Source organism: Alosa sapidissima, chromosome 2, assembly GCF_018492685.1.
Source record: "Alosa sapidissima isolate fAloSap1 chromosome 2, fAloSap1.pri, whole genome shotgun sequence".
NCBI lineage: Eukaryota > Metazoa > Chordata > Actinopteri > Clupeiformes > Clupeidae > Alosa > Alosa sapidissima.
Window position 1 is genome coordinate 24149447 of NC_055958.1, and position 17130 is coordinate 24166576.

The window sequence follows — 17130 nt, forward strand, 5'->3', positions numbered from 1 at the left end:
TGTCATTAGAAATGCCAAAAATAAAACTGCAATATATTCAGTCTTCTCGCTGTGTGACCCTCCAATCTGCTTCTTGTATACGCATCCTAGAGTGATCTAATGATTTAATTTGGCTTAGACTAAAAGGCTCATTAAACATAGTTAATTGAGAAACACTGAAAATAGTGCAATTAAGTGTGTGATTACATCACTAGAAGATTCAACTTGGGAAGGCAACTCTGCAGATGGAACCGCATACAATGAGAAAAAATGCAATTACATACTTATGCTATCTAAGCGGCATTAGCATATTGTTCAGAGACATTAAAATCTATTTCCACCTTTGTTAATCAGGAAAGTAATTGGTGATTATGAACGCAGTGTAAGTGTGATTGAATTATATTTATATTTAGCAAATAGCATCTTAGGGGAAAGTAGTAAGACTGCAGTCTGCATTTGATTTTGTGCGTACTGCAGTGATGCCATTTTAATATACACTGCCCGTGCAGGTTATTTGGGATTATCATCACTGCTTTACTCAACCCCGAATGCACCCTCATACTTAATTCAGCAGCATTTACATTAGGAATGCAGAATAGGTCACTCCACAAACACTGCATTACAGACTTTCCTCGAAAATTCTGTGACTAATCTTTTCATCCTCTTGAGAATAAAGGGAATTATTGAGTCAGAGGAGATTTGAAGGCAAAATGCTAAGCATTGCACTTTTGTTTGAAGTCAGGGAAGATTATGACGGGTGGGGTGGGGTGGAGACAGGGGAGGAGAGACAAAAAAAGCCAAACTGCTGATGTCCTTATGTGGAGTTGTTCTGCTGAAGCACCTGGCAGACAAGTTGAAGGACAGGCTGTCCATTCACTGAAGGGAGTCACCCTGCAGTCCGTCTTACAGGGTAGCAGACAGGGCTGGACAGTGTCGGGACGGGCAGAGTCTGGACACCTGAATCAAAAACAGATATGAGAGAGGGTGGGGTGGAGGGGGGGAGAGAAATAGAGAGAGATTGCGATCAATGATACGCTGCCTGAGCCCTAGTAGCGGAGAAAGGTGTACTGTCCTTGACATTACAGAGTAGGCACCCCATCAGGGAATTGAGGGAGGCCATCTATCCTGGTTGTGCACTCCGTAATGCTGATAAATGCAAGGATTTGTCCTATATGGGTTTAACGAATGCATAAAGATGCAATCGAGCTGTCCAGAAAAGACAGTAACCAAAGCTAAGGACAGATGGCACTGATCCAAGAGGGAGTGATGTTTAACCATGTGGAAGTAGATATATGCATATGATTCACATAGAAATGTGCAAAGGTAGAGAAGGAAAGCTAATGGAGATAGAGAAAAGAAAAAATGGTCTTAAGATTATTAAAACAAAACAAAGCAAAAGAGCTGATTGTTGCTAAACACAGGGTATTTACGTGCACACAAACACACACACACACACAAACACACACACACACACACACACACACACACACACACACACACACACACACACACACACACACACAAATAAAAGAAGCCCGATCAAAGTCCATGACACAGTAGCTAATTAAATCTGAAAAATCTGGAGTCTGGAAGCTGTATACAAATTACTTTGTTTATACAATGACAGCATCCACCACACTGAACAGTACTTCCCAAGACACAGAGAAAGGGGCATATGGTTTCAAAGGTGCACATATCCTTGAGTTCCCCCAGTGCCAGTTTTGAGATGTTTTTCTTAGCAGACATGCATCAGATGAATTAGTTTCACCATAATGCTGTACAATATTCATCAACAACATGGTCTGAAGTTCAGTTTCTTTCTTTGATGTTGCATCTCACTATTGAATCTGACTATACTTGAATATCAAATAGTAGAAAGGTAACACCATAATAGTTTCTCTGCTGCTGGCAGTATGATGTGATATGCTGTCCATGTTAAAATTTAAAATAAAGTAAAAATCTAATTTTTTCAGTGCAGCTAGTTTCATATTACAGTTTTTTCCAATTGCTAACACACTAAAATGACATGCAAAGCACAATTATTTAAACTGACACACAGAAAGCAAAACCTCTTCTCAAGTGTCCAAAACTCTAAACACATTTTCCGCTTTACACACATTTTGCAATTCAAAATGGCACTTTTCAAATGCAGTGAACACGGTTCTCTGCAAAAGACACAACAATCTGACAAAGTCACATGTTTGCCATTTCAAAACACTGCCATTCAAAATCACACTACATGAGCTAATTGGCCATCATATGTGCCACCTGGCCAAACACCACAATGGTTAATTGTTACCACTTCAATCAGGAAGTACAGTAAGCACTATGAAAAGACCACAGGTGAGCACCTTTTTTTACAACAACAATGTAAGAAGTTGCAGAGAGAGGAAGCAGGAGGGTGAGAATGAGAGGGGGAGGAAGAGTGAGAGCTGGTAGAGGAGTTCATGACCAAAGAAGACAACAACATTTTTCTGCAATTTTCTTTTTCAGTTTACTGCTTTTTGTATATTTTTTGTTCACTCCAATGTAAATATGTCTGCTGTGCATACAGTGCAACTGGAAAGTTTTCAGACCCTTTCAACTTTTCCACATTTTGTTATGTTTCAGACTTATCTTAAAATGGATTCAATTCATTTGTTTCTCATTAATCTACATACAATACTCCAACACTCCAGTGTTTTGTAAATGTATAACAAATAAAATACTCCATTTACATAAGTATTCAGACCCTTTGTTATGATGCTTGCCATTGAGCTCTGGTGCATCTTACTTCTATCACTGGTCCTTGAGATGCTTCTACACTTGATTGGAGTCCACCTGTGCCTAAATCAATTCATTGGACATTATTAAGAGAGGCACACATCTCTTTATATAAAGTCTCTTACTGGTATAAGGTATTTTACTGGGTGCATGTGTGCTTTCCCTGCTTCTGAGATGTTCTTCAGGCAAAGGTCAGTATTACAGTCCACCTTACAAGCTGTAATTATAGCCCTTGGCACAGAGCACAGTGAAGCATTCTGGATAAAACATAAACGTATCTTACAACTACTAGTCCTTTTTAGGCTATGCTTAGTCAATCTCCAAATTGCTGCCATTGCTTTTTTTTCCTATTTTACCTCCAGTTACCAGAATACATACACTACAAAGACAGAAATATGGGATGCCTGCCATTACACCCACAGGAACTTCAATGACATCCCATTCTAAATCCATAAGGGATTAATATGGAGTTGGTTTCCCCTTTACAGCTTCTTCTGCTTTGGGGAAGAATTTCCACAAGATTCCAGAGTGTCTCTTGCCCATTCATTCAGCAGACTATTTGTGAGGTCAGACACGGTTCTAGTTACAGTTTTTCTCGATTGCTTTGACCTGCTGATGGAAACTGGGATCCACTTGGCCTTCATGAACACTTTCTTTGCGCAGCAGAAGTCATCTCTTGCGAATGTGTTCACACATTTTCATTGGGTTCACACATTTCTCACACCCTTTTGCAAAACAGTTAACACAGATGTCATTCAAAAACCCCAAACTCTATTGGTTTTCCCGTGCTAAACAAAAGGAAAACATCTTTTCACAGGTGGTATAAATTCCTTGCATAAGTCTGAGTCTCTGATACACCTGTGTGAAACTCCTTTGCACAATTCTTCAATCAGCAATCATTCATTATCCATAAGAGATGTCATGTCTGTTCTGTGTTGCTATTTGCAAGTATGGATCTAATGCACATTTAGACAAAGAACTGTATTAACCATTTGGTGAAGAAAACAGTACAAAAGGTGTTTACTGTAGGCCTATTTCGATGAAAAATGACAAGTTGTAGTTCAATGAAATTTGTCTTGCCTAGGTGTTTACTGAAGGTCTTACATGTCAATGACCGTTACATCTTGGGAGGAATGAATAAATATTTTTTGATTTAGTACATTTTGTCTTTTCAGTTTTTTCTGATACCAGAAAAATGAGAAAGAAATGGAACAGACATAGCAAAAATGCTCATTTTGAGAACTACATGTAGATTTAGCATTTTGTTGTCCAGTGTGTAATGATTGATTGAAATCACACAGTGATTTGACGACAGGATGTTTTGTTTGAAGGCAAGATTTGCTTTTGCTGCATGTTTTAAGTGTTTTGAGAGAGTAAAAGCTTTTTGCAAGCAAAATGTGTCATTTTGGCCAGAGTGCTTTTGTTCAGACATGGCTGTTATGAGAATGTGATGTCAGAGTTGACACAGGCATCAAAACGATCAAGAAAAACTGTAATACCTACGGATTTATAAAGGGATGTCCTTAAAGTTCCTGTGAGTGTAATGGCCGGCATCCAAATAGCTTTCCAAATAGTGTTTTCAAGAAGCTGGCTAAAATATGTTTTACAGTTTTTCTCGATCGCTTTGATGCTTGTGTCAACTCTGACATCACGTTTTCTGACAAAACAGTTTAACACCCATGTCTGAACAAAAGCACTCTGGCCAAAATGACACATTTTGCTTGCAAAAGGCTGTTACACTCTCAAAACACTTAAAGCCCCCCTGTGTAAGAAATTCTCCCACCTAGTGGTTAGGAGTTATATAGCAACCATTCTCTGTAGCAACCAACCTTTCAAGCGCTGTCTCGTTTAGAACTACGGGAGCCGTCTCACATCAAAACTGACACTAGTTCTGGACTCCTAGCACGTCAAAGCATAAACTTATCTCTGAAAGCCTAACTCTCGCCAAAATGCACCCTAGGGTGTTTTTGTGAATGTAGGCCTACACGAGTCAAACTTTCGTTTAAAAGCATAATTACGTCTGAAGCGCCACTTTCAAGCTTGTCCGTGTTGTCGCTTTTGGGTCAAATGGAGTTTTGATCGAAGTATCAGTGTCTCTACACATGAACTCGAGCATTGAGAACACTTCTTAGTGTTTTAAAAATAGCGATTTTGACGCATCAAAATAGTAGGCTAGTGCCCCTACGACTCCCATTCACGAAAGTTTGACTCGGGTATTCACAAAAACACCCTAGGATGCATTTTGGCGAGAGTTACGAATGAATAAGCAATAACAACATATTCATAACATTTTGTGTGCTATTTTATTGCCATTGCTTGTGTGTGATGCCAATGAAACTCTTTTGGACCGAGCTAGCTATCGTTAGCACAGTAAACGGAAAGTGAATGGGAACGTTAAACTATATTGTTGCAAACTAAACTGAAATTTAACACATATGGGTCATTCTACGAAACCGGTGCCTTTTGCGTCCGGTCCATTTCATGAGCTCTCAACAATGTAAAAATGTGTCAAATTGTATTTCAGAGGATCAAACCTGTTAATTTAAGTGTTATGAATTACATAATGCATATTTCAATGTCATTGTAAATATAAATCCTACACTTTTTAGTCATCTTTACCAAGGACATGGCCAATTTCCCCATGTCCGGAAAGTCACATATGGAATTCGCACCTAATATATTAATTAGAACATGTCATTTTTTAACCAAATTGTCATTAATGTCATGATTAAAAATATGCTCTTGATACTATACTATATGTTTTTTTAAAATAAAAGTATGATTTCCCATACAAAAATCATGATTTATGCCCGTCCCGTAGTTTTACATACCACCCCGTAACGCTTACATGTTCTGGCTATTACAAAGACACTGTTTCTTTAAGTGACATCACAGACAGCAGATGACATCACTCAAACCCTTGCAGGAGCCAAGGTCTCAAGCAGGCAAGTTCCCACAAAATTTGATATGATTTATTTGCTCTTTCTGGTAGTTAGATAGGGTCCGTTAAGCTTAACCTTACCACCCCATAACGTATAATAGATAGGGAAACTGTTAAATTATGGGGTTTTTTTCCAACTGTAATGTAAAGTGAAGGACATTTTAAACTGAATGGTATATTTACTATCTTAGCTAGTCAATTACAGTGCTAGCTGCAGTCATTCAGAGGTGAAATTTACCACCCCGTAACATACCACCCCATAACACTTTGTATCGTTATGGGGTGGTAAGGGGAATGTAGAGGGGGTGATAAGGGGAATGTAGAGTGGTTGTCATTGCCATTTAGATTACACAATTCATAAAAATTATATTTATATATAGTTTTACATACTGTGATGACTGGGGGAAACCTCTGTTCTTTCTGCAGTGAGCCCTTAGCAATGAGTCCATAGCAACCAGCTAATCTGTTGAATGCTGGTTCATCAGTATGCATTGGTCACTGTTAATATTTTATGACTATATTGTATGCCAATGTTAGCCTACTGGAGACTATTGTGGTGAGAAATAATTATTAACTAGTTGTGATGGACTTGTAGGGAAGGGCTAACTACAAGCAGAACGGAGGTTTCTGCGGTCATCACAGCAAATGAATGCATTTCAAAATGTGAGAGTACTTAGCTTTTTTGTGTATCTAGTGACAACCCAGTCATGAACTCTCTCTCTCTGTCTCTCTCAACTTGGCACACACACCTAGTCAGTGTAAATAATTATGATAATTTTCATAATTTGCAGACAATCATGGCTCCATTGAGTAATGCTGAACGACAGTGACTATTCTGTGCTCGCCGCAATGCTGATCCAGAGAGGAGGCAGCAGTATCTAGAGATGGAGCGGCAAAGATGGAGACGAGATGTCGAAAGAGGGAAGAAGTTGTTAAGTTAAGGAAAAAGTGGAAGGAACAGAATGAGGCCCCGTCCATTTACTAGGGAAGTGCGGTGTAAGTTTAAATGTTACTAACGAAGGTATTATAGCAATATTATAAATGTGGCGACGGAATAGCCTAGAACTTGGGTAGGCCTAGCGTTCAGTAGCCTATGCACTTGCAGTGATAGCCAAAACTAATGTGAATCGCGGACTATCCTACAACCAAAGAAAGTAAAGCAGATTATTTGTACCTGCGTTAGCCAAATAAAGGACGGGACTGCACCCTTCACAAACCGTAAAAATGAAGTTTATTAGTTTTACAGTTGACTACAGTTGACAGTTCACTATCAGTCCACACAAACAATTCTGGTTTCCTTGCACTAGCCATTTTCGTCGTAGCCTATTCTGTCTGTTTGTATAGCCTACAGCACGCAAGCTTTGGTCAATTTCTGTAACAGAAACAGTGCCACCTCTAGGCCTGGGATATGAAGTAACGTGTTGAGTCGTGTTGAGATGGATCCGTTTGGACGCAAATATTCTTGATTGATCGGTTTGGTACGTGTAGACTAGCCCTGAAAGGAGAAAGCAGGCAAAGGCTAGCCTGGAAAATCCACACCCTAATAATCTAGAAAGATTAAGGGTCTGGCCACGAACAATCATGTAATGGCCCAACTCGAGGGGTGGCACCAAGCATGCATTTGAAAATCTCACTTCACGCAATTGGATAACACCAGACCAATGTTTACTCTGAATGATTCCGGACTTAGACGCAATTGGATAACACTACGATCAATGTTTCCAACGTTGCAGCGCTGTCGTCATCAGTTTAGCGCGCCTCTGGCCCGCCTATGTCAGATACGATTTGATTGGTTACACGGGATGCAAGGGGAAAAAGTAACGTGCATCATTGCTCATTGCCAGAGTGTCTCGCAGAGACAATTCCATTGTGCTCTTGCGAGAACTCTGAATTTCCAGGGTAGGCGAAGGCTAGAATGAAGGCTTTTGACACCCCTCCTGAGAGTACTTTATCTTTTTCAATGTACCCAATTTTATGATCATATTTCAAAAATGAATGTACTCAATCTTCTGAAATCTATCCATGTTGAATGTACCCAGTATTTCATGACATAAATTTGCATTTTAAACTTCATATCAATAAATATGTTTATATATACTTTGGATCTTGCCTTATTACGACATTAACAGTCCACACATATGTCCAGAACTAATCAAATTATTGTTAAATTATGGAAACAAACAAAATGAACCACCCCGTAACAGGATTTACCACCCTGTAACATGACTTACCACCCCATAACATGTGTTTGTTTTTTTTAAAAATACTAGAGAGTGAGTGAAATAGCCCATAAATAAATGTTTGATCATAGTGTGATGAAGTGGGCCTATTTACACATGTAACTTTAATTTGACAATAGGGAGTAAAATAGCCAATATTGTTCAAAACACCAACCAATGGGCATGCGGAATTCACAGTTTGAAGACTAGAGTCTAAATTCTGCAAATCTCCAATTAAAAAACAAACCTATAACTTTTAATATCAAATTAAGGACATTTTTATGACAGGAAAACATGAAATGTTCTGAATTCAATTTATGCATTACGGGGTGGTAAAAAAAAAGACACCTGGGCTACAATAAAAAGGAAAATATTAATAGGGATTTAAGCCTGAGGTGGGAAAATGTTTTTTTATGCAGGTCATATATGTCTTATATCATGTGGATGTCTTAAAATATGGCTTGTCCTACATGATTTTTTAAAAAAATGTCAAAGTGAAAAGGCACCGGTTTCGTAGAATGACCCATATAGCAACTTTGTGGTCTATTAGTCCTAGCAAAACTGTGTTAGGTTAGGTTGTCAAGTAAGCTGGTGACGGATCACGAACAGTTATTTCTCTTTATTTATTTCGTTGGAAAATACAATGTCAATGTCGGACTGTTGAAGCTTGATATGACTTGTAAAGAAAATGGGCTCGTAACTTGCTGAATGTAGGGAAATTCTGCAGATGAATCCAAGCTAATGTTTTTCTATGCATGCAGACGCCAAAATACTGAGCTGTATTTCGAATATTATGTCCCTTGCTGGCCACCGGTATTTAACATGGCGCACGTACGGCGAGTCGACACGGCGCTATGTAAATGTAAATGAGTATTTCTAAGCCAAACCCAATAGGTAGCCTATGCTTCGAGTTGTTGGTGGTGGTAATTAAACATGAATGGGGCCACATTTGTGTATGGAAAATGTTGATTTTGTTAACAAACAACTGAAAACGTTACACAGGGGACCTTTAAAACATTTTCAAGCAAATTTTGCCTTCAAACAACACATCCTGTCGTCAAATTACTGTGTGATTTCAATCAATCACACACTGGACAACAAAATGCATGGCATCTCTTATGGATAATGAATGATTGCTGATTGAAGAATTTTGCAAAGGAGTTTCACACAGGTGTATCAGAGATTCAGACTTATGCAAGGAATCTCTACCACAGGGAAACCAATAGAGTTTGGGGTCTTTGAATGACATCTGTATTAACTGTTTTGCAAAAGGGTGTGAGAAATGTGTGAACCCAATGAAAACGTATGAACACATTCGAGAGATGACTTCTGCTGTGCAAACAAGGTGTTCATGAAGACCAAGTGGATCTCAGTTTCTTTAAGCAGGTCAAAGCAAACGAGAAAAACTGTAATGGAAAATAAAACTTTTCCCACATCCCTTCTTGAGGGGAGACTCCTCTGATTGCTCATCACGAGCCATGTCAGATTTGAGAAAACAGCTCAGGACTAAGCCACCGCATATAGGCCTATAAACATACCGCGCGGCACTTGGTAGGAGATTTCCTCTAAACATTTCCTTTAAAGCTGCCCCCTTGAAGCGTTGAGCGCTTTAAATTAAAAAAACAGTGTCAGATCCAAACTGGTGTCAATCGCTGGAGGGATTCAGACTGTCAAAAAAAAATTCAATGGACATGCAGCTGAAGAGCAGCGTTTGCAGCTTTCATTCCCTCCCCACCCCAGAGTACACCTTTGGCTCCGCGGGTCCCCACACTTTCCCAGGGCCAAAGAGAGGGGCTCGAGTGTGTGTGTGTGTGTGTGTGTGTGTGTGTGTGTGTGTGTGTGTGTGTGTGTGTGTGTGTGTGTGTGTGTGTGTCGTGCAGGCCCACTGCTCAGCGGGCACCGGGCGTCTCTGCGTCTGCGTAGGCAGCGCCGGGGTGCAGCCGAGGCCAGGCCCCAGCATGGGTCCTGAAACTCTGGGCCTTTTCAGTCCAATGTGGAAGTGACATCAAAGCAGATCAGGGATTTAAAACATACAGCCATTTTTTTGTCTTTGCCGCGCTTGGTTTACCGTGCTTTGGTGAAATGAGCCATGGGGCATGGTGATATAACACTGGCAAATGAGGAGCAGGTGCAGGATAGAATGGAGAGGGGGGGTGGGAGAAGAGAGAGAAAGAGATAGAGAGAAAGGAAGAGAGAGAGAGAGAGAGAGAGAGAGAGAGAGAGAGAGAGAGAGAGAGAGAAAGAGAGAGAGAGAGAGAAAGAGAGAGAGAAAGAGAGAGAGGGAGAGAGAGAGAAAGAGAGAGAGAGAAAGAGATAGAGAGAGGGAGAGAAAGAGAGAGAGAGAGAGAAAGAGAGAGGTGGATTGATTGCAGGAGATGAAAGATGAGTGGTCGGCACCAGTCTAAGAGAGTGGGAGAGAGGTGAGCAACCAAACTGACCTTCTTTTCAAAGAAACTCTAAAGAACTCGAAACATAGAGGTTATTGATTCTGAAGCCTGTTGAAAGGAGGATTTCTCTAGCAGTCTATAGGACAGTCAAGAAAGTCAGAGCAGGTCACTAGTCTCATAACGACCACACCTATTAGTGATGAATGGACATTTGCTTTCAGTGAAACAAGTGCCAGGAGGAGGAGGAGCAAACGGTAAAAAGTGAGCTTAAGAGCATGGCAGCGGAGGACGCTGCCCGTAAAACACTTTCATGTCTGAGTCAATATAATGTGGGGCAAAACCGGGGGGAAAAAACCCTGCTGAATAATTGATAAGGTAATTGATTACTTCACGTACAATAATATCTTTTCCACATAGAAAGTAGGACATTTCCTCACCCGAAGCTCCATTACTGGATTCCCTCAAGAGGGCAAATTATCAAAGTACTGTAAGTACAATGTGTGACTCCATGGCAGAGGTGGAAAAGTCCAGCTTCAGAAAGCAAAAGTCCAACCATGTATTGGTTCTGCCCATAGACTGTATAGTCTATGGTTCTGCCTGTGCACTTCACAGGTGATCTCACCAATTAGCTGCTCTACCTGGCTGAAGAGTTGTGCTAATTAGAATCAGTTGGTTTAAGTGAATGGTTGGCACAGATGTGGTAGGACTTTTACTTTCTGAAGCTGGACTTTTACACCTCTGCTCCATGGCAACATCTTCTCGCCCTGCCCCTCACCACACCTCTGATGAGACCATGCGCAGCAGTCAGCAGGGCTCCAAGAGACACATGAACCCTTTTGCTATATAAAATATTCATTTTAATGTTAATGTAATGTTGCTTTGGACAAAAGTGCAAAATACCATAAACAGAAACTACAGAAAATAGGATGCAATGCAATCACCTTTCCCCTCTGCAGCCTCTGGGACGTACACTGTACTTGAACATCTGATGAATGCATATTGTGCCTCAGTGAAAGTCCTCTGCCTAGCCCCCTGAACAGCTATTATACAAGGGAATGTATAACATAGGGTTTGTGTATTACACTAACGCAAGCTGAACTGAGACCTTTCCCAGGCCAGGTCAAAGTAATACTGAGACACTGTTACACTGAATGCTGTGTTGTACCATGCTACACACAGCACATAGTAATTTATTAATCTTTTGAACAATAACCATTGCAATTGCCAACCCTGGGGTTTCTGTGCACCAGTTCACACTGTGTAAAATGGAGCCCTCCTTTTAAACATCATTTACACCATCATAACATACAGTTGTTGTTGTTGTTGTTGTTGTTGAGTGGGAGAAAGGACTAGTTTTGCTCCCACTGCAAAGCCTGTGTGGTAGGCTACACTCTCTTCTATAAGCAATTCAAAGGAATTAGGCCACTGCCATGTCAATGACGTGGCCAAAATGATTCATTAGAACACCTACTCAGAGTATTATGAGTGGGCTGGATAGCAGTAAAAATAAAAAAGATGTATGGCACACAATTAAAATGGGATAATTACATAAATAAAAATTTGAAATACGGTCCATGCACTGAATTCCTTTCCCAGGGATACTTTTTATGCTTGAAAATAAAAGGCCCCTTCCAAAGGTAAAACGCCAACACGGCTAACCAAAGAAATCAATGGAAATGGATGAACCTATAAATGTAATGTCCACTAGAAAGCCCACAGAAATACAGCATGTATTAAAGGGCTGTTGGCTAGGAAATGCTAATTAAAATTCCAGAATTAAACTGCCTCTTTGCCTTTAAGAGACTATATTTTCACATCTCTGAGGGCTGCATGGCCATATTGTCAGCAGATGGATGACTTGCTCAGATCTACAAGATGACAAAATGGGAGCAGACATTTTTGCTGTCACATTATGCGCCATCCAAGAGAAACTATATTTAGAATCCTGGCAGTCCAGTGAGTGTAAAGTACTTATATGTTCACCGTGTCAAAATCGTCTCTTTGCCTCAGTCATCTACAGCTCCCACCACACCGACAAGGGTTGGGGGGAGAGGACGGTGGGGGGGTCAGAATGTAATTTAGTACCTCTTAGGGATCACTGGTCCCACGTTCATTTTCATGCAGGTGACCGTGCGTGTCTGGGTCCCCGCTGTGGCACACGAGGCGGTGCCGTTCCACTGGCTGGTGCTGGTTCCGTTGGCGCCGGCTGACGGGTCCTCGACACAGGGCTCCCAGGGCGAGGCCTCCCAGTAGAACACGATGCATGGATGGTCATTGCATGACCTCCACTCCTCCAAGGCAGTGGCGGCCGGACACGCTTTCCCACCTTGACGGGGAGACAGTCGACAATTTGCACACACAAAAGGAAAACAGCTATCAGGCAGAAAGCAGCTCACTTGACCCTTTTTTAACGCCTTTCTTAAAAACCAGCTTGTTATATCTATGCTCATTAATTAGCCCATCGCAGTGCGGATTCGGATATGAATACATCGGAGCTGAGCCGCGGAGCAGGAAAGGATTATTACCTTGTTTTTGCCCTCCCCTGTATTGTAATTAGTAACCCTAAGTCACCATGACATTGAATTGACATTCAGCCTTTTTTCCCCATCGCACAATGACTTGCCGCTCAAGTAAGTGCTCCAGAATGTAAAATAACTACTTAGTGCACAGATTGGGGGAATATTAATTAGGGATTGTCTGGCTAATAACAGCCTTCAGGTCTTTGGAGAATCTAAGGTTGGGTTGGGAGGGATTTCCATATTTCTGCAGTGCAGTGTGTGTCTACGTATGTGTGTGTGTGTGTGTGTGTGTGTGTGTGTGTGTCAGACAGAGACACACACAGAGAGAGAGAGAGACAGAGAGAGAAACAGAGTAGATGAAAGAAGAGGAAGAAGTGGAAGCTGAGAGAGAGAGAGAGCGGGAAAGAGAAAGAGAAGGGGTGAGAAAGAGGGTGAGACAGAGGTAGAGAGAGAGGAAAGGTGAGAGAATACATTGGCCAGAAGGCGTCCCCAGACTCAGGTGTATTTTTGTCTTAATTACAGAGCTCTTCCTGCCATTTAAAACAGGCCACACATGATTTATGCCACTGAGGCAGATCCTACCCAACAGCTGTTTCCAGTGACTCGCTCTTTTCAGTCAAACCGTTCTGTTGGCGCACAGATAACCGCCGATGAAAAGCTGCTCACAGCGCAAGCACAAATGAGCCCACTGTAAACACATCTCTCACAAATAACCTTCCCCTAACTCCTAAAACAGCCTCACATTAATAACTTTCGCTTGGACCCATGACGATCTTTTTTTCAACACAGTAAAAAGCACATTAGAGTATGCCAACAAATACCTAATCAAAGTGAAACAACTGTGCTGGAACGCTGGAGGGGGGTTGGGGAGTTCAAAACCAGTCATGGTGAGTCACGGGAGGGACGCTTATTACAGTCTGATTAAGGTCACTCGTTTGGCACCTACCTTCGCCGGGCAGCGCCAGGATGGTGCGCGTGCGACTCTGCCTGCCCTCGGCGGTTTTGGACGAGCAGGAGTGGGAGCACAGGGACCACGGCGACCAGGAGCCCACCACGCAGCCGCCGGCGCAGGCCCCCTCGCAGGCCACCTGGGCGGGCGGGGGCTCGTCGGAGCACAGCTCCCCAGGTACGGGCCTGCCTGTGGAGCCGGAGCAGGAGACACAATGAAGGGTTTAAACGTGAAGCTCAGGAAGCTGAACAGGTAAACACGGCGAGAAAAATAAATAAACCAGCTCTAAGCCGCCTGCGAAAGACTCTGCCACAGCAGATACTATTGTAACAGTAAAAAAGAAACAGAACATATTCACTTCATTATTTGGATTTAAGGCATGGCGGAGAGCTGTGTTTGTGCATGTCTGAGCAGTGTACAGCACATGATGTGGAGATGAAGAATTAGAGAGGTGTAAAATACAGAGATGAATGCATGCATTGTGGATATTGTGCCGTAAATATTAATTCTACCATGTGGCACCATCTCAGAGTCGGAGAGGAGAATTGCTTTTATCTTCTTAATACCACTCTGATGATCAGGCGAGTGTGACTGTTTTTCATCTCAAAATGAGGGATTCAAAGCTCAAACTCATTTCTTTTCTTCTATTTTTTTTTGGTAGTCAGCCCCTCGAAATGGAAAACACTCTGTCACATTCAATTTGAATTTCATTACATCTAATAAACATAATAGACCATTATAAATTGTTTTTCGGAAGTTGTTTCAGAGCTGTTCTGCACCAGCTTCAGTAATCAAATGAATCAAAACCATCAAAAATGTCTATTAATTACATTAACAGCTGCTCTTCACGACCATGTCATTGTGTGCGAAAAGTGAGAAACACATTTCCACAAGCAGTAATTTTCCCATTTTCCTCAGGACGCTATCATTTCTTATGTGTCAAATAAACTGACTGCAATGAACCACACAACAACATTCAAATGAATGACTCGTTAATCACCATTTACTTGGGTCGCCTTTAAATGGGTGCTGATTGACCTAATGAAGCTAAATCAGTCTCTCTGTTAAATGTCAGTGTGTCTGTGTGTGTTTTTCAATATCGGAATTTATGGTCCTGAAAACATCAAGCTAAATGCTCACAAGAAATTGAAATGGGGGAAGGGATCCAATCTGAGGAGAAAATTAAGAAATGTGCATATTCTATAGATTAAAACACACCTACTTAATAAATATACAAAGACCACATACTGTATACCAGCACCACTGCCATTGCAAATGTGACTGAATCATCCACTGAAAGCTGTCTTCACAGCAAAATGAGTCAAAAAGCTTCAAGATTTGTAGAATTCTGTTTGACAAGATCAGGGGTGTCAAACTTACAGTATATTAGGCAGTGGGCGGATTTGTTGGAATGAGACCTCGTGGGGGCCATCATGGTCAATTTATTTTCTATGCATTGGTATCAGATTGTTGTTTGATGATATACTATACCCACATATGAGCAAACAAGTGCAAATCATCTACTGACATCATATCCTGCTCTTTCTCTCTTGAAACACCCTACTTTACATGTCAGTTTTTTGGCCTTTTCCTTCCTGAGGATGGTTTGTAGTGCTAGGTTTAATCAATTTATCACATAAATTGCTCATTATAAATTGTTGAAGATAGCTGCATGTGAATATCTTTTCTTTCTAATTTTCCCTTCCTACCCAAAACATCTTGGGGGGCCGTATGAATCCTGCTGGCGGGCCTGATCTGGCCCCCGGGCCTTATGTTTGACACCCCTGGACAAGATGCTTTCGCTACCTCTGTGGAAACCACCCCCCCCCTTTCTCCCTACCTTTTTCAAATGTGCAGTTCAACAACAACATCCTGTGTGCAGTTCAACAACAACATCCTGTGTGCAGTTCAACAACAACATCCTGTGTGCAGTTCAACAACAACATCCTGTGGGCAGATTTACTATCTTTTTATTCACGGTCTCTTTCTGCCTTTCTCTCCCTCGCCATTGAGACGTCTCTCATGCCAGGAGGACAGGGATGAGTGCAGGTGCTGTGCTTCATCAAGTGGAGCGCCAGCGCAGGAGAGTCCCTTTAGGGGGCCGCGGTCCTCCACCCCCAGGATCTACTGCGGTCTGCCTCTGGAGTCATCAAAGCCACGGCGGTGGGGGGGGGGGGGTGTACTTGGTGTGGAGGGGTGGCAGGGGAAGGTGCCCTGGGTAACCACGTGCCTCTCTCTCCCTCTCTCTGCACTTTCATGGGCTGGTAGATAACTCCCTTGGAGAATGGAGAGCCTGCGAGCTTGAGTTAACAAAGAGCCCAAGTGACTCAAAACTTCTGTGTACTCAAAGCTGCTTTTCATTCCCTCGCAATCTCTTCCAATCAAAAAGGATTTGTACAGCAGCAGTCACAGAAGAAAGTTGTTACTAAGTGGCTGGCAATGTCAATGTACCTCGTTATTTTTGAGCATTAGGATACCTTACAAATTGATATAGTGAGAGCTCGATCACTGTATGAACAATAGTCACCCTAGCAACAGTAAGTGAAGGCAACAGCCGACAATTGTGAAGTTCTCTAGAGTAATCAACAGCCATTATACAGTATACCTTAAATATCAGAGGGAAGGCCTTCTTAGAATGTATTTGCTAAGTATGTGGCCAGTTCTGAGGAGAATGCTCGCTAAAAGCTTCTGTTTCCTTGGGAACAGAGTACTTGAAATTTGAAGCGTCCAAATGTCTTATTCAAAGGATTCAAACTAATTCCTAACTATTCCAGCACAAGTTTCTCATACAAAAAACTCAACTATCAGCAGTTGAATATATTCCACAACTCTCTGGTGGTGCAACACACGCATTTATGTAATTACACCTGAGGCTCTGAACTCACCCACTTCAGAGAGATGGTCTGGGGAGAGTTTCTGCTGCAACGTTCACATGCAGATAAATGCTTCAGAACTAGAGGTCATACTTTTGGCTGCCAATGACTTATGTCTCCTCACTCACAACACCCCCCCCAGCGAATCAATCCATATCTCTCACAGCTCTGCCCAACAGACAGAACTGTACGAATTTGAAATGTACTGTATGCTCTGCCCCAGAGAACCGTAGATAAAAAATGTGCATGTAGATTACCTCAATTAACCCACACAGCCCACGCCGAGGGAACATCTCAACAGTGACAGCTCTTCGGCTTTTTCTTGAAACCATGCAGCAGCGTAATGGAGCTTGATCCCCTCTTTTCCATAAAACATATACTGTATAAATGGGCAATTACAGCAGGTACTCCTGCTGAGATTGGCAAAGGTGTGGGTCACAAGTTGCCCTAGTTGATTGCACTTGTCAGTATGACTGGCAACTGAATTACTGTACATACTG

At 41.8% G+C, this 17130-nt stretch overlaps 1 protein-coding gene across 3 annotated transcripts in view; it reads right to left on the bottom strand.

The window, feature by feature from the left end:
- The window catches only part of thsd7ba (thrombospondin, type I, domain containing 7Ba), a 134661-nt gene that overhangs the window by 36039 nt on the left and 81492 nt on the right, over positions 1 to 17130 (bottom strand). For all 3 annotated transcript variants that reach the window (XM_042084244.1, XM_042084243.1, XM_042084242.1), the window contains exons 9-11: positions 13755 to 13946; positions 12375 to 12615; positions 821 to 936 (exon numbers count right to left, since the gene is read on the bottom strand). In XM_042084244.1, the coding sequence (XP_041940178.1) occupies positions 821 to 936; positions 12375 to 12615; positions 13755 to 13946 (549 nt within the window). The remainder of the gene's footprint in view (positions 1 to 820; positions 937 to 12374; positions 12616 to 13754; positions 13947 to 17130) is intronic.